Source organism: Emys orbicularis, chromosome 2, assembly GCF_028017835.1.
Source record: "Emys orbicularis isolate rEmyOrb1 chromosome 2, rEmyOrb1.hap1, whole genome shotgun sequence".
Classification (NCBI taxonomy): domain Eukaryota; kingdom Metazoa; phylum Chordata; order Testudines; family Emydidae; genus Emys; species Emys orbicularis.
In genome coordinates, this window is record NC_088684.1 from 40,165,682 (window position 1) to 40,191,711 (window position 26,030).

The 26,030-nt window shown below is 42.1% G+C and overlaps 1 protein-coding gene across 3 annotated transcripts in view; it reads right to left on the bottom strand.

Annotated features, from left to right (window-relative positions):
- The window catches only part of VPS13B (vacuolar protein sorting 13 homolog B), a 947,892-nt gene that overhangs the window by 813,738 nt on the left and 108,124 nt on the right, over window positions 1-26,030 (bottom strand). For all 3 annotated transcript variants that reach the window (XM_065397834.1, XM_065397833.1, XM_065397835.1), the window contains exon 6: window positions 21,783-21,957. In XM_065397834.1, the coding sequence (XP_065253906.1) occupies window positions 21,783-21,957 (175 nt within the window). The remainder of the gene's footprint in view (window positions 1-21,782; window positions 21,958-26,030) is intronic.

A 26,030-nucleotide genomic window follows, 5' to 3' on the forward strand; every position in this document is an offset into this window, starting at 1 on the left:
TATCTGGGCTTGAGCTCTGGGGTCTGTGTCACCCTCTTCCACTGTCACCAAGCAGTGAAGCTGGTGCTGGGCAAGGTGACTGAGTCTCATGTGGTGGCCGTGGAGCATGAAGGGGGTTGATACAGCTTGCTGCCTGGGCCGGGTAGCCATTATGGGCTCCCTGTTTCAGAACCATTCTTAACCTAGTTGCTGGCTCTCTGGTAATTCCAGGGGCTAGGCTGATTGGGCCTGAAAGGGATTTTTTCCATAGGAAAACACTGGCAAACGTGTTTTTTTTCACCATCCACCCACTGTCCTGGAGGTCTGTCTTTTGGGCTTAAGTTACAATTGTGCAACTTTGGCAGGCTCCAGTGCAGGTGCTGGGTTAGAAGGGGTCTGATGTGAGGTGACTGTAAAACCCAGTGAGCTGTTTGGGCACTGGTCTTGGGTATGCCTCTATGACTCATGCATCTTGTGGCTCCTTTGATATTCTCTCGCCTATCTCCAGCGTGGAACCAGGTTGGGACTCTGGCTTCTAGTCAAAGGCCATTGACAGGTCTCAGGGTATACAGGCGGCATGCTCTTCCCACTCACCATCAGATTTATAGTCCAGTCCACCAAGGCCATTGGGGCCAGTTGAGACCCAGACTGGAACCCTTATGTAGTCTGGGAGGGTTACCACAGTTAGGTAGCAGTTTTTATATAAAGTTTCTACCTTTGTATTTAACCATATTATGGTGCCTATGTCTTATTGTTTCTGTGTCCACATCAAGTTAAGTCCACTACCCTTTTTAGAAAGGGGTTTTGTGGTTTAGAAACTGTTCAGATTTCTGATGGTGAAGCTAGAGATTATGAACATATAACTGCTGAGTAGTGATGCAAAGTGAAAGCTTTAGATTAGTGAGGCTGAGTAAGAGCTTCCGGGGTGAAGCGGCAATTAGCTATTCCTATAGCTTTGAGTATTGGATAAAGAGATGAGTTTTGCCAGCCAGATCTTTTATCAGTTTTAGACTATGAAAGGAAAAGCTATAAACACACAGCAGTTAGTATATTATTATAGAATTACATCCAGAGCATATCTGAAGACTTTTTACTTATTGAATTCATTGGGGAGCAAATACAGAGTTGATCAAAAAGTATTTAGATATATTGTTATAATTCATTTTTCATTCACACTGAGCTTTTAACTATTTACATTCTGTGTCTTGTCCTGAGGAAGATTAAGCTGCATAAAAAGCTTAAATTTATCATTCAAAATAGATAAAGTAGTCCTATCTAATTTACAGCAACATAGATTTTTCATTTGCTATACATCAAAGGAGAGATTGGGTGAACAAGTTAAAAAGGGGGAAATGGAAGGAAGAGACAAGGAAGGACCAATACTTACTATGTAAGTAACAATACTTACACTAATTCTCACACATAAAATTTATTGGAATAAATTCCCTAAAGAGCTCTAACTTGGTGCAATCAACATTTACATGGTTGACAATGCAGGCTTGATGTGGACCTTGGCAGTTCTACAGGCACAATTGTTATGTAAGCAAATGGGTTCTTGAACAATCTCAAGTTATTAAATCTAAACAGGCATCCTTTTAACATCACACACACTTTTTTTCTTGCAACATTCCGCCGCCCCAAATTTATTTATTATTGCCAGTACAGAGAAATTACCAGATTCATTTTTTGAGCAAATTCCTCAATGTGCTTCATACAGTTATCAGATAGCAGTGGTACCATACAGGTTCTTATTCCAAAAGATGATGTATCTTTTGGATTCACATGGTACAAGACAAAAAACTCAAGTATCACAGAGTAGTAACTGGTAATGATTACTGACTATGCCAGCAGTTCCAACTTTAGGTGTTTACATGCACTTACCTCGTGAAATGTAACAAAGAATGCGGACCTTGAGCCACCACAAATGTATGTGGACAGCAAGCAATGCTGATGCATCAATTTTTATGTCATTGGACAGGATACCACTACCACCAAAAACCAAAATCTTATAGACCAAACTCTAGTCTGAAAGCCATTCCCCACATCCCCTGCTAAAAACAGAATTCCATTCTAGAAAACCTGACACCATGATAATTGCAGTGTGAATGCAGTGTTATAACAAAGTCACATTATCAGTGGAGAATGCCTACATAAAGTTTCCAAATATTTTCTTCTTTTTATACAAAAAGGTCATCCATGGTTCAAATAGCATGGGGTCTAATACTGAAATATAGTAGGATTTGGGGTCTATTATTGATTCCCATGTCAAGAATAGCATCCAGATTAATCTGGAACAATTTCTGGATGCTACCGGGCCAGACAAACAGATGCCTTCTAGGCAAACAATACTCTTAAAGAAAGAAATTATAACTCTCTTGCACCACTGAGCTGTCATACAGCCTGCTAGACACGGAATGCTCTTTAAGTGTTCTGCTATAGGGAAGTTTCAGCTTCTGTTCCACAAGGTGCACTGTCTCAAGAGCCACTCCACGTCAGAATCTTGTTTCCATTTTTTTTAATTAATTAATTAATTAATGGAGATATCCCATCTCCTAGAACTGGAAGGGACCTTGACAGGTCATTGAGTCCAGCCCCCTGCCTTCACTAGCAGGACCAAGTACTGATTTTGCCCCAGATCCCCAAGTGGCCCCCTCAAGGACTGAACTTACAACCCTGGGTTTAGCAGGCCAATGCTCAAACCACTGAGCTATCCCTCTCCCCGCAAAATTTGTTATATTGTGTTTCCACACAGTCTCCCTATCCACATTCAACTCTCTTAGTCTTATTATAAATTGAAATTAGCTAAAACCAGAGCTAACAAGTACAGAGAAAAGGAGGTGGGGGGGGGAGAAATAATCATCCAAACTTGTTAGGGAAATCCTGTTTAGCTAAAGAGCATGCCAAACTCATCCACCAATTTGATCAAGGAACTAGGCCACAAATACAGTTAAGTGCTGAACCAATAATGTGTTTGTTTTGACTCCTGTAGGTCAATTTAAGTCAAGTGATAGCAATTAGGCTTCACTCATAGGAAGCGCTCAAAAATTGCCTACATTTTGCAATTATATCAACTTAACAACTTCCATCTTCTTTTCAGGCAAATGGGTAACATATGGGGATGGCCACGTAGCTACATTACAGAAATCAAAACACAAAGCCTCAATTTTTCCCTCTACAAGGCTGCTACATAGCCACAAAAAACCCATTTAAAGAAAATGCTAGAGAAATAATCTAGTATTTAGCTTTATATGAGCAACTAATAAAAACAAATAAACCTGAGAGACAAACCTATACCTCTCAAATTTCAGGAAAGCTAGCAGAGAGTTTGGGGTCTGTGACTGATGGGGAATATTCCCTTTGAGAGAAAATGCCAAACAAAATCTGAATAGATCTGTACAATGCATCAACAGAAAAAGTCTCAACTCTGGGCAAAGTTATGCCCAGGCAAACAGCTGTGCAAAGTTATTGCCACTAAAATGACAGTTTTTTAAAGTAAGAGGAGGCAACAAAACTGATGCTATTAAGCTTACTTGTTGAGGAAACTTTAATCTTCAAAATTAACTATTTCTTTGGCAATCATTTCAACACACTGGATGGGGAGAGTGAGTGGAAATGAAGCCCACATGAGGAAATGCAGCAAGGAAAAAAATGGGTGAAAAAACGTACAGACAGATAAAAGGAAGAGAAATAGAGTATCATATTTATTTGGCATTATAGTGCCTAGCAGCACCAACCGAGATCAGAATTCCATTGTGCTAGGTACTACAGAGTAAGAGACTGTCCCTGCTCCAAAGAGTTTACACACTACAAAGACAAGATAAACAAATGGTGAGGTAGGGGGATAACATACGGGCAAAGTATTAATGTGATGCCTGGCAAATGTAGTATTAGTTCCACAATTTTTACTTTTTATTTGTTATGGGAAGGCAGGGGGGGGGGGGGGGACTGCATGGAGCCTGGTGTCCCTAGGGAGATGGGGAGGGAGGGGGGAAGGGTGTCACATCCTCTGCACAGTTCTGGGCCTGGGGGTGCTTCCCTACCCCATTCTGTGGCTATAACTGCTGCAGCTGCTTGTCTTAGAAAAGGGAAAAAAACAAAGACCAAAAGTTGCAACAGACCTAAAGAAAAAGGGAGCGTATTTTCCCCACTGAGTGATGCTGAATGTGACAATAAGGTACAGAACAAATAATAAATACCGATAAGTAAAAGTTGAATTACTGCATAATGGCCATATTTTACCATTGATATTTCTGCAAACCACTCAGAGACATGAGCGGAAGACCCACTGTACGTGGTCCTAAATTTATACCTCAGCCCACAGACTAATTCATGGATTCTGGCTATCTCCATAGAATATTTGATACCCTGGACCTTGGACATCAAGTTCATTGAGTAAAAATTCCTTTTCAATGTCATTAGTACCATGCTCATCACCAAAGGATCTGAACACCTAAAGAAAGCAAAAGTGTGCAAGATGCCTAAAAAAATTCACTCATTGGCCCCTTTATGGGCTGAAACACCAGCGTACAATGCTTAATTCTTTATGAAAGCCCGGCAATCTCTACGTCTTTATCCAGCAGTCAAAATAGAGAGAATGGGCATTTTTCTCAAATATCACCACTCTTTGCACTCAAACCCCAGCAGGGAGCACTTAACTGGGAAGTATCTGAGAATCAGTGTTGTTGCCATTGTCCACTCACTGGGATTGACTGTGCAAGCTGCCTGGTTCTTCCAGCACAGAGCTGTCTTTCTCAGGTAAGGTGAATCTACTCTGGCTTGTCCATTTTTACCCTTTTATTATACTCCAGAGTTTCATCTCCCCTTCATCTCCCCTTCTCCAACTTCAAAAGTTGCACTAGGTTTTCTTGCTGGCACAAATTCTTTTCAGCTGACTCTCTCCAATTCAAATGCAAGCAGTTCTCTGGATCTACTGTTAAGCCTATTGGTTTTATCTCCTCATGGTAATACACTTCTTCTCCCTGAATTTTCTATAAGAAGCACTTGAACATGTAGTTATTTCTATCTTAAAGGTTTGGGTCTCATAAGGACTGGAATCATAGAACCATAGGCTTAGAAGGGACCACAAGGGTCATCTAGTCTAACCTCCTGCCAAGATGCAAGATTTGTTGGGTCTGAACCATCCAAGACAGATGGCTATCCAGCCTCCTTTTGAAAACCTCCAGTGAAGGCATTTCTACAAGCTCCCTAGGCAGTCTGTTCCATTGCCCTACTGTTCTTACAGTTACGAAGTTTTTCCTGAGATTTAATCTAAATCTGCTATGCTGAATCTTGAACCAATTGCCTCTTGTCCTGCCTTCTGTGGCAAGAGAGAACAACATTTCTTCATCTTTTTTGAAGGATTTGAAGACTGCTATTGTGTCCCCCCTTAATCTCCTCTTTTCCAAACTAAACAAACCAAGTTCCTTCAGCCTTTGCTCATATGGTTTGCATTCCATCCCTTTGATCATCCTTGTCACTCGCCTCTGGATCCTTTCCAGTTTCTCCACAACGTGTATACATTTCTATATATTGGTGACCAACTAGACAAGATGCTTTCAGTCTAGATAGCTGGTTGGGAAGGGCCTATTCAGGACCATGAGCCGTTAGGAAAAACAATAGGCCTTAGGAGAAGTTTATCCCCCACCTGGTGAGCCTTCCTGAGAAGGCTACAGACAGCTTGTAAGTAATGGCTGCTATGATTGTACAAGGACATGTGACCAGGCCACATGATTCTGGACTTCATCTTGGGATGTCAGTATTTTTCCACAAACTGGTCTGGGAACCAAGTTTTGAAACAAAGGGTTCCCGTCATATGCTAAAGCAGAGATGGCCAAACTGCAGCCCACGAGCCAAATCCGGCCCGCGGGACCCTCTTGCCCAGCCCTTGAGTTCCTGGTCAGGGAGGCTAGCCCCCAGCCCCTCCCCTGCTGTCCTCCCTCCCCCGCAGCCTCAGCTCGCCATGCCGCCAGCGCTCTGGGCGGCGGGGCTGCGAACTCCTGCCGGGCAGTGCAGCTGCAAGAGCCACTGGCCTGCCCCAGTGCTCTAGAGTGTGCGGCAGTGTGGCTGGCTCCGGTCGGGCGGTGCGGCTGCCAGTCCTGGTGCTCTGACCACATGGTAAGGGGGTGGGGAGCAGGGGGCTTGGATAAGGGGCAGAGGGTCCCGGGGGACAGTCAGGGGACAGGGAGCCGGGGGCGGTTGGATGGGGTGAAGGTTCTGAGGGGGGGCGGTCAGGGGACGGGGAACAGGGGGGGTTGGATAAGCGTGGGAGTCCCGTGGGGCCTGTCAGGGGCGGGGCTGTGGATAGGGGGCGGGGCAGCCAGGGGACAGGGAGAAGGGGGGGTTGGATAGGGGGTGGGGTCCCGGGGGGGGCGGTTAGGGGACAAGGAGAAGGGAGAGTTCTGAGGGGGGCAGTCAGGGGGCAGGAAGTGGGAGGGGGCGGGGGCCAGTCTGTTTGGGGAGACACAACCTTCCCTACCCAGCCCTCCATACTGTTTCGGAAGCCCGATGTGGCTCTCAGGCCAAAAAGCTTGCCCACCCCATGTGTGTGAAAGGGAGCCCAGGCTGGTAGGTCAGAGGGCTCTGTGGTACCCCAGTTCCAGGTGGCACCCCAGGGGGAACCCATCACAGCCATCCTCTGTGTGGACCAGCACTAAAGGGGGATGAGACGCACACACTTTTGCTGGGAGTTTACCAGATACTTGCTGGCAGCAAAGGAACGGTGAGACTCAGGAATCTTGGCTTCCATTCCAGATTTTAGAGAGGACTGTACTCTAGTGGGTACAAACTATTCTGCCCATTCCCTCTCTACAACATTTCCCCCTACCTGTCTCAGTCCCAGTCCTATCTTTTTTCCATCCTTGGCTGTCATCCCAGTCCTATTCTCCTTACCAAACAACCCTAGTCTCACCCCTCTGGACTTTCCATCCCAGTCTCCCCCAAACTCCCAGTTAGTCTCCTTGCACAGCCAGTTCCATTCTCCCTGCCACCCCACTCCCAGTCCCAATTTCCATCTCCTTCCCACTCCCTCATTAGTCTCCTGTATACTTTCCACCTTCCCACATTCTTCCACTGCACATCAGATTCTTGTCTTCTCTGCATTCAAATTAGGCAACTTACTCCTCTACGCTGCTGTGGCCTAGCACACGAGAGACTGGCTTCCTGCTATCATTTCAGGAGCCCAGACTCGGACCCACCACTGCAAATAGCAGCCTAGTGCTGGTATTGTAGGACATGCTCATCCCAGGCTAGAGCATACTCAGTACACATGGAATCTTCATGTAATTTACCTGCAGATTTCTAAGAAGTCTCTACTGAGCATGTGTGACCTGGGATTTTTCAGATGCTTATAACATGGCAGAAGTTGGGAAGATTTATGAGGGCATTTCTGATACAAAGGACAACTCCCTGCCAAATTTCAGCGCTTCCTCCTCCTCCCCCCCTCACCACACCCCCCCAGGCTCAAGCAGGGGGACACTAGAACTTTTCACAAGAATATTTCGACATGGGCAAAACAACTTATTTTTCCCTAGCCTCATTATCAGAACAATTGAACCATTTTGGCTGAAGTTTTCTTTAAAAATTTTGCTTGAGTCAGATACCCAGCATGGATAACTTCAGCCCAAATGGTTAAAATTTGGCAGTTATAAGCAACTGAAAACAGGGTCTTATAATGGAAAATGTCAGGCAACCTTAATGATACACAGTGGTACCAGACCCACTATAATAAATATTTAGTTTAAGAGGACATGAGTAACTGTTTCAAAGAGTTATAAATATGACATTTCAAGTATTAAACCATAAAGAATTTAGGCACATTTTTGAATGGAATTACTTTTGAGTATCAGTAAGTGCTGCTGTTGAAAAGCACGTGGTCAGTATAGCACCGCAGATAATAGATATTATTTATTATGCTAGTTAATCAGCTAGTAGACATGTTTGAAAAAAGCAGCACACAGAAGTTTCCTCAGAAAAGTTAAAATCTGTGGTTGGAAATCTGGATGACTAATACACTATGAAGAATGAAGGAAAAATGTTTTCCAGCACCCACTCAGGGACATAATATAAAAGATTTTTTTAAAATATAGGCAATATTAACTAACAAGTTAGGGTACAGATAATTTTGCAAGTCTCCCGTATGACAGTTCTGCTTAATTACTCCTCAAAAAGAAAGACAAGCCAACACTAGATATTTATAATCTTTTTATGATTGACTCGCCATCCAAAAAACAAGCATAAGAAGGAAAAGCTAAGAAAATATAAGGAAAACTGCTGCTAATTTTTTTGGCTTCCATTTGACAAAGTATTGAAGAAAGAGTTGGATGTAGACAAACTGCTGCTAGAGCTAAGTCTGCACTATATATTGGTTAAGAAAACTGGAAACTTTGTCATGGCCCTCAAAAGAGTAGGGATTGATGCAAACAGCAGTCTTACAAATATGAACAGCTAGTGTCTCAACCTCTACTAAGGAAATGACTAAACTTCTGGTGAAATGTGCCTTGACCCTCCTCCAAGTCCCTCAAGAGCATCTGTGCAATCTGCATGTTCAGAAGATGGTTTAATACACCTTAAAAGACAGAAACTGATGGTTTGGATGTTTGCAGACCCTTGACAACACAGATTTATTTGATCTGAAACTTCTTTGCGAGAGACTAATAGAGCTTGCTGCTTGTTAGAAGAGAGTTTCAAAGTTTTATGAGCCAATATCCCTGGAGTCAAGATCACTATACCAAAGGATTTGAATCACCTGGCCTAAAAGTAGCAAAAGTGAAAAATACACACGCAAAAAAAGAAAAAGATGACCAAGAGTGTGAAGTAAATCCAGTTCCTTTTGACATTAAAATGTTTTCTAACTACAGCAATTTTTCAAAATATTTCCTGAAATAGGAACCTTCTCTCTGAATCCCAAATAGATATAAAAATCAAAAGCTTCAACAATTCAGTTTTGTCCACTGATAGACACGCACTCTTGTTTCCTTTAAATTAATCAGCAAAGCTAATTAATGTCAGCTAATAATTTCATGCCAGAGGTCTGACATATGTGCTCAACACACTGAGTAGAGAAAATCTGGATTCACCTGTGAGTTGTTTTCAACATGTCCAACAGTCTCTACAGTAGGCATTCTTCTTTACCTTATAAACCAAACTCAGACCAGACCTTTGGCCCTAAGCCAGGATTTAGTACCATGCCTCAGGAAGAATTCTCCAGAAAAATAAATTTCAAAGCTAAAAATATATATTGTGTCATGCACAAAAAACCACATTAAAAGAACATTATTAAGGTTGAAAAGTCAAGTATTCAAAAGTTAGGAAATGCCACCATTAAAGTTGCCTGTACATGGCCCCTAATGTGTATGCATTATGATACAGTCTAATTACATTATCACACTATTTTCTCAACAGGACCCATCTCATTCACTGCACAGAAAGGATGGTACTCACTTACTGAGTAGCAATTGAATATTATGTTTTATCCTCACAGTTCAATGTGGATCCCCATGCCTTATTTACTGCACACTATTCTAACCTATCTTGGAAGACAAAATTATTAATTTCCTCATGGAATTTTTTTTTTGGTGCTCATCACTATAATACCTGAGTGCTACACAAATACTAATACATTTATTTTCACAACATCCCTCTGAGATGAGGGGATATTATTATCCTCATTTTAAAGATGGGGAACTGAGACACAGTTCAGGGTCAGGTCAAAGGTATCCATTAATTTTGGGTGTCCAATTTGAAACACTGAAGACCTGATTTTTCAGAGTACTGGGCATTATAAAGCACTTTACATGTTTAAAGAACAGCTCCCATTGATTTCAGTTGCAGTGTGACTGCTCAGCACTTCTTCAAATCAGAATCTAGGGTCTCAAGACAGGCACCCAGAAAGACTCCCCCAGAAAGCGTGCTCCACCACTCGCTTCCAGTCTCCTACCCCCAACTCAAACTCTGAGACTTCCTGCCCAACCAGTCTCTATCCCCACCTCTAATCCCAATCACATTGCCTCTCTCCACACCATCAGCCTCCAGTCCTAGTCTCTCTTCCATTCCTCAACCTCCTTGTCATAGAATCATAGAATATCAGGGTTGGAAGGGACCTCAGGAGGTCATCTAGTCCAACCCCCTGCTCAAAGCAGGACCAATTCCCAACTAAATCATCCCAGCCAGGGCTTTGTCAAGCCTGACCTTAAAAACCTCTAAGGAAGGAGATTCCACCACCTCCCTAGGTAACCCATTCCAGTGCTTCACCACCCTCCTGGTGGAAAAGTTTTTACTAATATCCAACCTAAATCTCCCCAACTGCAACTTGAGATCATCACTCCTTGTTCTGTCATCTGGTACCACTGAGAACAGTCTAGATCCATCCTCTTTGGAATCCCCTTTCAGGTAGTTGAAAGCAGCTATCAAATCCCCCCTCATTCTTCTCTTCTGCCGACTAAACAATCCCAGTTCCCTCAGCCTCTCCTCATAAGTCATGTGCTCCAGCCCCCTAATCATTTTTGTTGCCCTCCGCTGGCCTCTTTCCAATTTTTCCACATCCTTCTTGTAGTGTGGGGCCCAAAACTGGACACAGTACTCCAGATGAGGCCTCACCAATGTCGAATAGAGGGGAATGATCACGTCCCTCGATCTGCTGGCAATTCCCCTACTTATAGAGCCAAAAATGCCATTAGCCTTCTTGGCAACAAGGGCACACTGTCGACTCATATCCAGTTTCTCGTCCACTGTAACCCCTAGGTCCTTTTCTGCAGAACTGCTGCCTAGCCATTCGGTCCCTAGTCTGTAGCAGTATATGGGATTCTTCCATCCTAAGTGCAGGACTCTGCACTTGCCCTTGTTGAACCTCATCAGGTTTCTTTTGGCCCAATCCTCTAATTTGTCTAGGTCCCTCTGTATCCTATCCCTACCCTCCAGCGTATCTACCACTCCTCCCAGTTTAATGTCATCTGCGAACTTGCTGAGAGTGCAGTCCACGCCATCCTCCAGATCATTAATGAAGACATTGAACAAAACCGGCCCCAGAACCAACCCTTGGGGCACTCCGCTTGATACCGGCTGCCAAGTAGACACGGAGCCATTGATCTCTACCCGTTGAGCCTGACGACCTAGCCAGCTTTCTATCCACCTTATAGTCCATTCATCCACCACATATTTCTTTAACTTGCCGGCAAGAATACTGTGGGAGACCGTATCAAAAGCTTTGCTAAAGTCAAGGAATAACACGTCCACTCCTTTCCCCTCATCCAGAGACCCAGTTATCTCCTCATAGAAGGCAATTAGGTTAGTCAGGCATGACTTGCCCTTGGTGAATCCATGCTGACTGTTCCTGATCACTTTCCTCTCCTCTAAGTGCATCAGAATTGTTTCCTTGAGGACCTGCTCCATGATTTTTCCAGGGACTGAGGTGAGGCTGACTGGCCTGTAGTTCCCCAGATCCTCCTCCTTCCCTTTTTTAAAGATGGGCACTACATTAGCCTTTTTCCACTCAACTGGGACCTCCCCTGATCGCCATGAGTTTTCAAAGATAATGGCCAATGGCTCTGCAATCACATCCGCCAACTCCTTTAGCACCCTCGGATGCAGTGCATCAGGCCCCATGGATTTGTGCTCATCCAGCTTTTCTAAATAGTCCCGAACCACTTCTTTCTCCACAGAGGGCTGGTCACCTCCTCCCCATGCTGTGCTGCCCAGTGCAGCAGTCTGGGAGCTGACCTTGTTCGTGAAGACAGAGGCAAAAAAAGCATTGAGTACATTAGCTTTTTCCACATCCTCTGTCACTACGTTGCCTCCCTCATTCAGTAAGGGGCCCACACTTTCCTTGACTTTCTTCTTGTTGCTAACAGCATACCTGAAGAAACCCTTCTTGTTACTCTTAACATCTCTTGCTAGCTGCAACTCCAAGTGTGATTTGGCCTTCTTGATTTCACTCCTGCATGCTTGAGCAATATTTTTATACTCCTCCCTGGTCATTTGTCCAATCTTCCACTTCTTGTAAGCTTCTTTTTTGTGTTTAAGATCAGCAAGGATTTCACTGTTAAGCCAAACTGGTCGCCTGCCATATTTACTATTCTTTCTACACATCGGGATGTTGTTCTTGCAACCTCAACAAGGATTCTTTAAAATACAGCCAGCTCTCCTGGACTCCTTTCCCCCTCATGTTATTCTCCCAGGGGATCCTGCCCATCAGTTCCCTGAGGGAGTCAAAGTCTGCTTTGCTGAAGTCCAGGGTCCGTATTCTGCTGCTCTCCTTTCTTCCTTGTGTCAGGATCCTGAACTCGATCATCTCATGGTCACTGCCTCCCAGGTTCCCATCCACTTTTGCTTCCCCTACTAATTCTTCCCGGTTTGTAAGCAGCAGGTCAAGAAGAGCTCTGCCCCTAGTTGGTTCCTCCAGCACTTGCACCAGGAAATTGTCCCCTACGCTTTTAAAAAACTTCCTGGATTATCTGTGCACCGCTGTATTGCTCTCCTAGCAGATATCAGGGTGATTAAAGTCTCCCATGAGAACCAGGGCCTGCGATCTAGTAACTTCCATTAGTTGCCGGAAGAAAGCCTCGTCCACCTCATCCCCCTGGTCTGGTGGTCTATAGCAGACTCCCACCACAACATCACCCTTGTTGCTCACATTTCTAAACTTAATCCAGAGACTCTCAGATTTTTCTGCAGTTTCATACCAGAGCTCTGAGCAGTCATACTGCTCTCTTACATACAATGCAACTCCCCCACCTTTTCTGCCCTGCCTGTCCTTCCTGAACAGTTTACATCCATCCATGACCGTACTCCAGTCATGTGAGTTATCCCACCAAGTCTCTGTTATTCTAATCACATCATAGTTCCTTCACTGTGCCAGGACTTCCAGTTCTCCCTGCTTATTTCCCAGGCTTCTTGCATTTGTGTATAGGCACTTAAGATAACTCGCTGATCGTCCCGCTTTCTCAGAACGAGACAGGAGCCCTCCCCTCTTGTGCTCTCCTGCTTGTGCTTCCTCACGGTATCCCAGGGGTAGGCAACCTATGGCACGTGTGCCGAAGGCGGCACGCAAGCTGATTTTCAGTGGCACTCACACTGCCCGGGTCCTGGCCACCGGTTCGGGGGGCTCCGCATTATAATTTAATTTTAAATGAAGCTTCTAAAACATTTTAAAAACCTAATTTACTTTACATACAATAATACTTTAGTTATATATTATAGACTTATAGAAAGAGACCTTCTAAAAACGTTAAAATGTATTACTGGCACGTGAAATCTTAAATTAGAGTGAATAAATGAAGACTTGGCACACCACTTCTGAAAGGTTGCCAACCCCTGCGGTATCCCATTGTCTCAATCTACTCCTCCACTCCCCATCCCCCACTCCAGATCCTGCTCTTGTCCCCTCTGCACTCAAATCAGTTTACTCATCCATGAGCTCACAGGAGAGACAGTCTTCCTGCTTTCACTTCTGATGCCCAAACCCCAGAGCTGAAACTGCAGGGAAAGTCCTGCTCAGCCCTGGACTGCTGTGTGCTCAGTGAGGGTGGAAACTTAGGAGATGCTAGCTGTGAAGCTCTAGTGAGACCTTACTGAGCACATATGAAGTGTGATTTTTTTAAAGGCTTATAACTTGGCCAAATTTGGGCAGATTTTCAAAGGGCTGGCAAAAAGCATATGCCTGATAAAAAGCACACCCATACCAATTTTCAAACCCCCACCATAAAGCACCGGGGTGCAAGTGTTTCTTAAAAAAAATAAAAATAATTTTTTAATATGGGTAAAACAATGTATTTTTCTGGGAAATGGAGGACACTTTTGTCTGAAATTTTCAAAAAAATGTTCAGCCTGAAGCAGACATCTAGTATAGAAAATTTCATCCCAAATGACTGAAACTTGGCAAAGTTATAAACACCTGAAATCTTACAACAGGAAATGTCAGGCAACCTTAGTAATACTTGGTGCTACAAGCCCTGTCTATAATAAAAGTTAAAAACTAATATTCAGCTCAAATAATTTACTACAAACCATTGAAAAGAAAGGTTAATGGATTTCACAAAAGAAAAATCAAACACTATACCCTTTTAAAATTCCTTAACAAGGAAGTAATTGCTATAAACACTCTGGACACAGAGTGATTCTCCAAGAAAGGGTCAGGCTTTTAGACATGGAGTACCCAAGAAAAAAAGTTCACATGTAAAACCAAATTTCCCCTTATCTGGACCCTCCAGATATGACAATTTCAATAGTGGGTGTAGAAAGCAACAAAATCACCACTTTCTAACTTATGCTATTCTACTTCTTTACGATGTTCTAGATTTTGTCAAAATGATAGGAATATTGCTTCTGTCCTCTCTAAAACAGTGGTTCTCAAAGCCGGTCTGCCGCTTGTTTAGGGAAAGCCCCTGGCGGGCCGGGACAGTTTGTTTACCTGCTGCGTCCACAGGTTCGGCCGATTGCGGCTCCCACTGGCCGGGGTTCGCCGCTCCAGGCCAATGGGGGCTGCGAGAAGGGCGGCCAGCACATCCCTCGGCCCGCACCGCTTCCCGCAGCTCCTGTTGGCCTGGAGCGGCAAACCGTGGCCTGTGGGAGCCACGATCGGCCGAACCTGCGGACACGGCAGGTAAACAAACCGGCCCGACCCGCCAGGGGCTTTCCCTGAACAAGTGGCAGACCAGCTTTGAGAACCACTGCTCTAAGATATCGTGTTGACCTTGACAATGATAACCCCAAGAACTACCATGACTTCATGAAACAGAGGGTCTACCAAATGCTGAAATCTGTCTGAATAAAATGATAGCAAATAGGAAAGATACTTTCAATGAGAAGAAGTAAACAGCTACCGACTGAGGACACTAGAACTGTGGCTTTATGAAGGTTTGGACCATACAGTTGAAGTTTCATTATGGCAATCTGCATATTATCAGAGAGCTGAAGATGGTGGCACTTAAGAATCTGGTCATGTGATGATAAATTAGATAGTCTCCTTTGTTTCTTTCAGTTCAATACACTTGCAGTTGCAAACCCTTGTGTTTTCCAAGTTAGTCCTGATCTTCAAGCCATTCTGTAAAACTCTAGGACAGTGGGTCACAAACTTTTTTACTGTTGCAAGCCTCTGAGTGCGACCCCCCTAATAAATTAAACACCCTTTTTAATATATTTAACACCATTATAAATGCTGGAAGCAAACGGGGTTTGGGGTGGAGGTTGACAGCTCGCGACCCCTCGTGTAATGACCTCCCAACCCCCAGTTTGAGAACCCCTGCTGTAGGATATCTTTCCTTTGGCTGACTTTCATTGCTTTAATAGATTCCATGTCAGAAGGGACCATTGTAATTAGCTAATCTGACCTGCTGCATAATATAAACCATAGAACTTCCAGAAAATAATTCCTAGAGCATATCTTTTAGAAAAACATCCAGTCTCGACTTTGAAATTGCCATGATGAAGAATCTACTACAACCCATGGTAAAGAGTTCCTTTGGTTAATTACCCTCACTATTAAAAATTTACACCTTATTTCCAGTCTGAATTCGTCTAGCTTCAACTTAAAGCCATTGGATCATGTTACATCTTTTTCTGCTAGACTGACTTGTGTGGGATCGATGTCAGCCTACCTGGCCTACAATTACACGGGTCATCTCATTTACCCTTTTTAAATATTGGCACATTAGCTTTCTTGCAGTCTACAAGAACTTTCCCAGTGATCCAAAACTTATTGAAAATCAACATAAATGGTGCAATGAGCTCCTTAACCCACTCTTTTAAAACTCTCGGATGCAAGTATTCTGGACCCGCTCTGGTGTAACTGTCTAATTTTAGTAGCAGCTGCTTAACATCTTCGTTGGCTACTGTTGAAGCAGAAAATATTTCATCGTCATACAATATGAATGCATCATCTGTTTTCCAAAAAAACAGAGCAGCAATCAGGGTGGATAAAAATCAATGATTTAAAAAAAAAAATCAGATTTTATTTAAATCGTATTTTTTTGATAAAATGCTTTTTGAGGAAAAAACCTATCTAAAAGATAGTTCAAATCAAGATACATTATAGCTCAAAGATTTCTCATCATGGAATAGGGATTATAAATTCATGCATTAGGGACCCAATCTTATGGGGTCACAGGGGCTTCTGTATAGATTATTTAGGTTAATCTTTCTATCTACCCAATGGGACTCACTGCTCAGTCTACAAGATACCATCAGAGATGCTTAGAGTTTTGCAGTTCTCAAACTGTGGATTTGTGTCTCCAGAGATAACATGCTTGTTGACAGCAAAAATGTTTTTAAATAAATAATATATAGAGGTGAGAAATAACAGACTTCAACCGTATTGTCCCTCTGCAAATTTGTGTACACACAGTCAATCCCTTACCTCTGTCTAAAAGTGCAAGTTTCAAAAAGTTCAATGAATAGAAGATTGTTGGGGGCGGAATAGATCTGGACAAAGAGAAGAAGTCTGGAGATAAATGTGAGAAGGGAGGGACAGGCAGTAGAAACAAAAGTGAAACTGTTTGAGCAGCATATTCCGGAAGTCTTGAGGACTTTCTGAGTGTAGCCTTCATTGATTTAAGATCTACCATACCAGTCTCTCACTAGAAGGGAAAACCTATAATGGCAGCAGGCCGTAAAAGAGACCCAGTTTGGGAATAAGAACCATTCAAGAAATATATGTTTGCTGATGATGTTTTAAAGAAAGTCACACCAGTGAACTGGTGGAAGTCACTTAAGCACTTGGAATCAAAGACTGTTGAAGTGAATCTCACTTTTAACAGCAGTAGCTTCTTCTGCTGGTGTAGAAAGAATATTTTCTTTCTTTGGACTAATTCATTCCAAATTGCGAAATCGTTTGGCACCTGAAAAAGCAGAAAAGCTTGTTTTTCTTTTCCAGATTATGGACAAACAGGAAAATGAAGGTGAAGATGACTGAGTTAGCTGCAGAAGCCAATATTTTAAGTTTCTTATGTTGACCTGGCTGACATAGTCGATTTAATTTTTGTGTTTTCTTTTTAAATATTTCATTTAACTACTTTAGTTAAAAACAATTTTAACAAAAACAAACCTGATTTTAAAAAAGTGAATGTTTAACTAAATTCAAAAATTCATATGCTTGTTTTGTTAAAATATTATATGTTTGCCATAGAAGAAAAAAATCCAGATATTGTTGTTTTAGTTAAATAATAACGTTTTAGTTAAATAAAACAATTTTATGTCTGTCTGGTGATATTCTCCTCCTAATACAGCATGGCAAGAAAATCCTCCAAATATTAATGATTAACCTGTTGAATTGGAGATAGTTCAATTGACTTCATAAATATCTGCTTCAATTACCTTTGGTAAATGAAATAACCACATCATCATTTGTTTTCTGGTATAGCTGTAAAACTAATCTGAAAAGTTTTCAAAATAAATCACTTTAAAAATATATAGTGTGTACCTTCTAAAAATGAAACCTATATCTATCTGAGTTGTGAAGAATATGTATTAAGATTATAACCAGCAACAACCCTTCTTCCATTAGTTTTTAATAGATAGATAGATAGATAGATAGATAGATAGATAGATAGATAGATAGATAGATAGATAGATAGATAGATAGATAGATAGAGAGTTTTTACAGCTGCCTTCACTTTTCCCTCTAAACCAGTTCAAGTATTTTGTGGGATTGTGGCTTTTGGAGAATCTAGTAAAGTGTTTTTAAACAATTTCCTGAGGTCAGCACAGCCCCGCCAGAGGACAGGGCTCGGGGCAGTACAGGTACAGCCACGCCAGAGGAGCTGCCAGCTCAGGGTGCTGGCTCCTGGGAGCGTTGGGCCCACATTCTGCTCTTTTTGCCACTGCAGTTCCCAAGAGAGCCTTGCAGTTCAGTTCAGCGCTGAATTGAACCACAGAGCTCTCCCAGGAACCACAGCGGTGAAAGGAGCAGAAGGTCGCTGGCTGCTCCTCCGGCGCGGCTTTACCGGTACTACGCCCAGCCCTGTCCTCCTGTACAGACCCCAGGAAACGCAGCTGGGTGGAATAGCTGGGGGCAGTGGCCCCACGTTCCGCTCCTTTCGCTGATGAGGTTCCCTGCTGAATGTGCCCCTCCACAAGGCATCTGGGGAGGGGCATGTGACCCTTCTTGACCCTCCCAGGCGGTGCCTTTCAGCAGACCCCAACAAATACCCCATCTTGTGTTTTATCTGTTAGGACATAGAAGAAAATATTCTGGAACACTTATGGATCTGAGTTGTTAGTGACTCAGACACAGTAGTGTCATTTTTGACAGAGTGCTGCTCCACATCCTCTCTTGCCCACTCAAACTCTTAATTCCTCACAAGGTATATAATTTCCTTTAAAGACCAGTGTTTCAGATTTAGAAAAAAAATATAGGAGCACTATCAACAATTCTGATAGACTAATTATTTTTTTGCTCAGTTCCACATAGCAGAAGCATGACAGTAAATTCCAAATCTGGTATTAGACTGAAATTATCATCTATGCCAACCAATATAGATGCTACATTTCTGGCAAATAAGTTTCCACTACCAACATCATTCCAACAATAAATTACTTCTTTAAAACCACAGACCACATAACAATGTATCTTTAAAAAAAAAAAAAAACTTTTGAATTTTCTTATTCAATTTATAAAATGAATTATTCTTAACACTCATCTGGGAAGCTTTAAACTACTATAACACTCTAACGGCAACAACAACATAGCCTAGATTACCAGAGCACCTTCATGTGTCCTGCAAGAATGTTGTGGACCTTTTTAGGGAGTACTCTTGATTGTTAACATTAGAGACCTATGCAAGATTATTTCTTGAGAAGATGAAATTAAAAACAAAAACTCTAAATTAGTTCCCCACCTCCACCAAAGATGTAAATCAAAAATGAGAAAAGTAGATAATTTAGATACCTCCTCTCCCTCTTCCTTCTGCCCAATTCCCCACTACAAAACGAAGTTTTCTGATAAGCGTGTGGGATGCTCAGTATCTTAATTGTTTTTGATTAAGACAGACATGACATCTTGAATTCTGAAAGTCTTTTCAAACCCAGTCATTAACATATACAATTACTTATTTGATGTTTTATATTGAAATACAAGGCAAAATATAACAGAAGAATAAAATAAACCATTAAAGCTGCACACCTGATTTATTGTTTCAACAAACAATAACCATTATTAAGTGAGTGATCATAAAACATCAGATACGGGGTATATACCATCTCTCAGAAAAAGAAGAGAACAAAACAAAACACAGCACTAGTGAAAACACCATGCAAAACATTTATTTAGGAGATACTTTGCAGTTCAACACTTAAGTGGAAAAAAGGGTTATTAACCTGTTCCATAACTTGTTCTTTGAGATGTGTTGCACATGTTCGTTTCACTCTTGTTGTCTGTGCATGTGAACCCAGTGCATGGCTGTAGGAACCTTTTTCCCTGAATGATACTCATTGGACAATTTGAGTGCCCTCTGCTGACGAACGCCACTGCATGCAGATATAAAAGGGCAGAGCCACACCCAGCACCCTCTCAGTTCCTTCTTGCCGGAACTTCAGTACAGAGGGGTAGGAAGGCAGGTTGTGGAAAAGACATGTGCAACACCTTGCGAAGAACAGTTTTAACGGAAAAGGTTAATAACCGTTTTTCTGTTTAGAGTGCTTCACACTCTTGGTGACCCACAAGCTGTGAAACAGGAGACAGGATCAGAGTCTTTCTAAATAAAGTTTGGAGGACAACTCATCCAACTCTAGCATCATCTCTCAAGTCCTAAGTGATGGCATAATGGGAAGCAAATGTGTGGACTGAGAACCGGTTACCCTGCAACAACTGTCCAGAATTGTAATATGTGCTAGAAAAGCTACAGAGTTAAATTCTGATCTCATCGAATGAGTTGTGACTCTGCTTGGTGGGGTGACATTAGCTAGGAAATAGTACATGCGTATACATGAGATTATCCAAGAAGAATTTCTCTGAGAAGAGACAGATGGTTCTTTCATTCTGTCTGCAACCACCACGAAGAGTTGAAAGGTTTTAGTACTGCTTAGTTCTGTCAAGGTAGAACACCAGAGCTCTTCTGACGTCCATCAGGTGCAAACGTCCTCTTCCCTGTTTGAATGTAGTTTTGGGAAGAATGCAGGCTGGTTGAAATGGAAAGTGGACACTACCTTCGCAACAAACATCGACTGAGGGTGCAGGTAAACTTTGTCCTTAAAGAAGATAGTATAGACATTAATGCAGCACACAGCTCTCCCACCCTTCTGGCAATCCAAGTTGATTCCAGTGACTGGTGCCAAGAACCAAGCGAAGGCTAGAGACACACCATCGTTGCCAGCTTCCTCTTACAAGGCACAAATGGGTAGACTGTCCAGGAAGTAGGAAGTAGGCAGCTGGTGCACTACGGGGTGCTGGACCACAGATGTTGGCACAGGGCGATTTAACAGTACCATGGGAGCTGATTCTTGTACCGCCAACAATACCAGCACCAACAAACAAAGTAAACTCCTCGCTGCTGCAAACGCCTCCAGAGTACTCGTCACCAAGATCATATCTGATTGATGCAGTCCTGCTGAAGTTAATAGTGCCATTTCTTGCACAGGACTCGACAGTGCCCATTCTGGCACTGGAGCTAACTGTGCAGTTTTAGGCATTGATTTGGAGGAGGGGTGATTAGATCTCAGTTGCCCTCTACTTGAATCCCTTTCCCCCTGCTTTGCAGACTTGGGGGGGGGGGGGGAGATCTTCCTCTGATCAGAGCCTCTCTAGAAGACTTATGCTCCTTCCTAGGCACAGGTGACAGTGAACAGTGCCTGGACTTTGACACTCTTGGAGGCAAACTTCTGACTGAAGCTGCAGCACTTGGCACAGAGTCAGACCAGGACAGCTCTGAGGGTCATCTCAGCTGCACCTCCATTAGCTGGAACTTCAGCCTAGCCTCCCTATCGCTCTTCACCCTATGCTTGAAGTCCTGGCAAATCTGGCACTGGTCCTTCATGTGTGCCCCACCCAGGCATTTGTAACAAATGCTGTATGGGTCACTCACAGGCATAGGTTTGGAGCAAGAAGCACATGATTTGAAGCCCGGTGACCCAGGCATGCCACGGTGTTAACAACAGAAACCCAAAACAAGGAAAAACTATAAAAGCTTACCTTTTTTTAACTACTAAAACTAACTACAACTAGTCTATGTACATAAAGGCTGAGAGAAAACTGTTTTAGCAACGAAAGGGGGTTCCAACAACTGTCGCAGAAGGTCAGAAGAAACAGAGGGGCTGTGGGCAGCTCTGCCTTTTATACCTGCACGCAGTGGCACATGACAGCAGACGGCGCTCAAGCCACCCACTGGGTACGGCTAACAGAAAAAGTTTCTGATGGCTATACACTGGGTACACAGACACCAAGAATGAAATTCACATGTGCAACCACTCGAACAAGAACAAGTGTTGACATTTCTATTCACGATAAAAAATACACAGTTTCAAAGTCAAAACACAAAAACAAAATCAAAAAGCTATATTTTAATTAAATTAAAAAATATCAAAAACTATCTAACAACCCCGAGTCTCCTCCTACATTGGATGAGCATCAAAATCCAAAATTTTGTCCAGAAAGAACAACCTCAGCTTAGCTAGGATTATCAAAATAGCTTTCTCAACATAACACACAAATAATGTTAAGAGTATTACACTCTTACATAGCACAATGTATTAGCTCTAACAGATTACAGACTGTCAAGACACTGTAATAGTGTGCGTTGAACACACACATTTTTAAAAATCAGAAAATAAAACCCAATTTTTTAAAATATTAATTTTGATTGAGAAATAATAGTTATATGTACCTGAGATGTTTCCCAATATATCTTTAGTATGACAAACCAGGTCTTCATTTTCTCCTTCTTTAAAGTTTCCCAATTCTCCATAGTAAAGAGCAATCCCAAGCTGCATTATGCGTATAAACATAGGGAGCTGCTGATCAGTGATGGAAAGCTTCAAACTTTCAACTAATGTATGAATCTACAGTATAAAAAAATACAGAAACAAAGAAATCATATAATTTTGTCTTCACTAAAATCAAGTTTTAAAATGTAAGATATGATGCATACTATATATAGGAACATTCTATTTTTTTCTCTTCAAAAACAATATCACAACATTATAATATCTTTAAGTCAAAAACATTCACACTTTGGAACCTAAATAAAAAAAAACATTTTATTGTATTAATAGCAGAGAGATTTGCATGAAAAATATTTTAATTTACATTTTTATAACAACTTGTGTTATAATAAAGGAGAACATTCTAAACTAAAGTTTGGGGTGTCTGAAACTGATTGAACACATTTTGCTATGTAGGACAAAATGATCAAAGCATTCCAGGGCTGTAAAAACCATTGCAACAATAAGAAAAACACACCACCTTGAAGAAAAATTTAAGTCAGTTGGGTTTTGGAAGGTTTGTTTGGTTTTTGGGTTTTTTTTTTTTTTTTTTTTTTTTTAAGTATTCTGAAGTATTATATGTCCACATATTTGAAAGTTTGATCCTAGAAACATCAAGTTCCTAATTTCAATCTGTGAATGACAACTAGTTATTCTAAAAAGGTGAAAGCAAAATGAGAACAAAATATATATTTTTATGCCTGATTATATCTATTAGGAAACTGTCTAGAAGTCCAGAGAAGATAAGAGAATGGCTGGAGAGAGGTGACTGAAGGGAGGTGTGTGATCAGTGGTTGAAATTAACAATCACTGGAAGCTGAAAAGAAAAGAATGCGTAGATGTATGAACTGTGAAGGGGGCTTGACTTACTAGAATCTGAAAAATTTTGGAAGGTGTTCTATGGAAAGCTGTTTATCTCATCTATAACAGTCTTCAGAGTTTACAGTTGGTGTAGTCAATAAGCGGACCGCAGGCCAAATCTGGACCACCAGACACTTTTGAATGGATCCCAAAATCTTCTTATTTACTTATTTATTATCATTATTGTTGTTTTTTTTAAATATTTCCTCTGGAGTCTGGGCCTTGACTACACTTTGACCAAAAAAATTAGGACCTTGATAAAAAATAATTGACTACCCTTGCTTTACAGTGTTGAAATCAGTAGGTGGCTGTTTCTCATTCCAACTTCTGTAAATCAAAAGTTGCTGATCAATACTGCAAACGGATGCTTGGTGTTTAGTGATAACTAAGCATCAGCATTTTATGAATTTATCTGTCAACATGCCTAAGGTTGAGGGAAGTGGTAGAAAAGAAGCAACTGCACTAATGAAAATAGATAATTTTTCAAAAGTAAAATATAAACTGTGATGGGGCAAGGCCAGATGGCTACAGTAAAGTAGTGAGGAACAGGTCTGTTAGCCCTAGGCTAAACAAATCCCTGGTACCATGGTAACCAAATGGCAGTTGCTCCAGGTTAATCAAGATACCTGGGGCCAATTAAGATCCTTCTAGAAGGCAGTGGAGACAGCTAGATTGATTGGGACACCTGAAGCCAATCAAGGGCTGGCTTGAACTAGCTAAAAGCCTCCCAGTTAGTCAGCGAGGTGCGGGTGCCAGGAGCTATAGGAGGGAGCTGTGCTGCTCGAGGAACGAAGCATTACAAATCCATATCAGGTGCAAGGAAGGAGGCCCTGAGGTTACAGTGAAGGAGATATTGAGTGGGGGCTGCTGTGGGGAAGTGGCCCAGGGAATTGTACACGTCCTATTTCCAAAGTCAGCTTCCATAGCTGCTAATTTTAGGGTCTCTGGGCTGGAGCCCAGAGTAGAGGGTGGGCCCGGGCTCCTCCCTCCCCTCCCTGATTAATCACTGAGACTGGGAGACAACAGAGACTGTGCGAGGGAGGGTTGCTTCTTCTCACCTCCCTTGTTGACTTATGATGAAAATGGCTCAGTAAGCTGTGACCCTTGCCTCTAGAGAGAGAAGGGCTACGTGGAGGGTCACAGTGAGCCTCTGAGGCTAGCAAAATCCGCCAGGAAACGCAAGACCCACGGAGTCATGGACAGTACTTTGTCACAAAACATTATTACGTAGCAAGAAAGGAAAAGTCATGCCCATTTAAAAGTACTGAAAACTAGTTTCTTTGGGTTCTTCATGATTGAATATACCACAACATGAAACTTTGCTGAAGCGGAAGAAAAGAACACTGATGAATATGACCCCACAAATGAGATATTTAATTGCTATTGTTATCAAAACATAGCCACGTTGGTAATTTAAGTCCATGTTTCAGGGCTTCCAGCAACCCTGCAGCAGCGTCATTCAAAATCAGTCTCCATTTGTCCCTGATACTCAAAAAATATTTTAAAAAAAATCAATTGGTGATTATGCCATGAAAATAAAGTTCTTCAAGATGACTCTGCATATTCACACTTATGGGTAATGTGCTGACTGATACAGCCTAACAGTAGAACCTTCTCCAAACATTGCCTGTTAGAGCACACTTATGCCCCCCTCCTGCCCTTCCCTTCAGCATCCTCAAATGTTCTGAGGGTGAGGCTATATAAGGGGCCCTGTGCCCTCTACCATCTCAGTTTCTGCTACCACTGACCCAGAGAAACCAAGAGAGGATTCTAACAAAGATGGGGAAGGCGGGTGGGAAGAGTGACTATGCGGGGTCACCTCAAAAAAACCCTCTGGTTACAAGTAAATAACCTTCATTTCTTCAAGTGGCTCTTCATAGTCCCACTTACGGGTACTTTGGCAAGCAGTACTGAAAAACACAGAAGGAAACAGAGCTCTAATTAAATGATGATTGAAGCACCGCTCTACCAAATCTAGCATCTGCTCTCGAAGCCAAATCCAAAGCATATTTAGTAGATGTACAGACTGACTTCCAAGTAGCAGGTATACAGATTTCCGCAACAGGACCATGTTTAAAATAAGCAAAAGATCCTGCAACTGCCTTAGTGATATGACATCTCATAACAGCAGGCAGAGGGACAGCTGCTAACTTCTAATATTCAAAGATACATTATTTAACCCATCTGGAAATAGTCTGGGCAACTACACTGTAACCCATATGATTCTTAGCACAAGAAATAAATAACCGAAAAGACCACCTAAAATCTTTTGCTCTATTTAAATAATAGGCTAAAACCATTCTAGCATCTAAAGTATGTAAAGCAGATTCCCCTTTATTAGCATGTGGCTTTGGAAAAAACACTGGTAAATTAATTGACTGACTGAAGTGAAACTCAAATACTATTTTTGTGATCACGTCTAAGAACCATCTTGTCGTTATGAGAAATAGGGATATAATTCGCTCATGATTCTGACGATGTTATAGCAAAAACAACCACAGTTTTAGTAGATACATAAAATAAAGAGCACTCTGCCACAGGTTCAGAAGGGGACTTCATATGCCTAGATAAAACCAAATTCAGATCCCATGGTGGAACCATATCTCTAGAGGAACAATAACACTTTAGACAACCCCTTCATAAACCTTTTATCTGTATCATGTACAAATAATGATCTACCATCAATCAAAGCATGATAATCTGAAAGATCCACTAAATGAACATAACATAAGAACATCCGTACCGGGTCAGACCAAAGGTCCATCTAGCCCAGTATCCTGTCTACCGACAGTGGCCAATGCCAGGTGCCCCAGAGGGAGTGGACCAACAGGCAATGATCAAGTGATCTCTCTCCTGCCATCCATCTCCATCCTCTGACAAACAGAGGCTAGGGACACCATTCCTTACCCATCCTGGCTAATAGCCATTAATGGACTTAACCTCCATGAATTTATCCAGTTCTCTTTTAAATCCTGTTATAGTCCTAGCCTTCACAACCTCCTCAGGTAAGGAGTTCCACAAGTTGACTGTGCGCTGCGTGAAGAACAACTTCCTTGTATTTGTTTTAAACCTGCTGCCTATTAATTTCATTTGGTGACCCCTAGTTCTTGTATTATGGGAATAAGTAAATAACTTTTCCTTATCCACTTTCTCCACATCACTCATGATTTTATATACCTCTATCATATCCCCTCTTAGTCTCCTCTTTTCCAAGCTGAAGAGTCCTAGCCTCTTTAATCTCTCCTCATATGGGACCCGTTCCAAACCCCTAATCATTTTAGTTGCCCTTT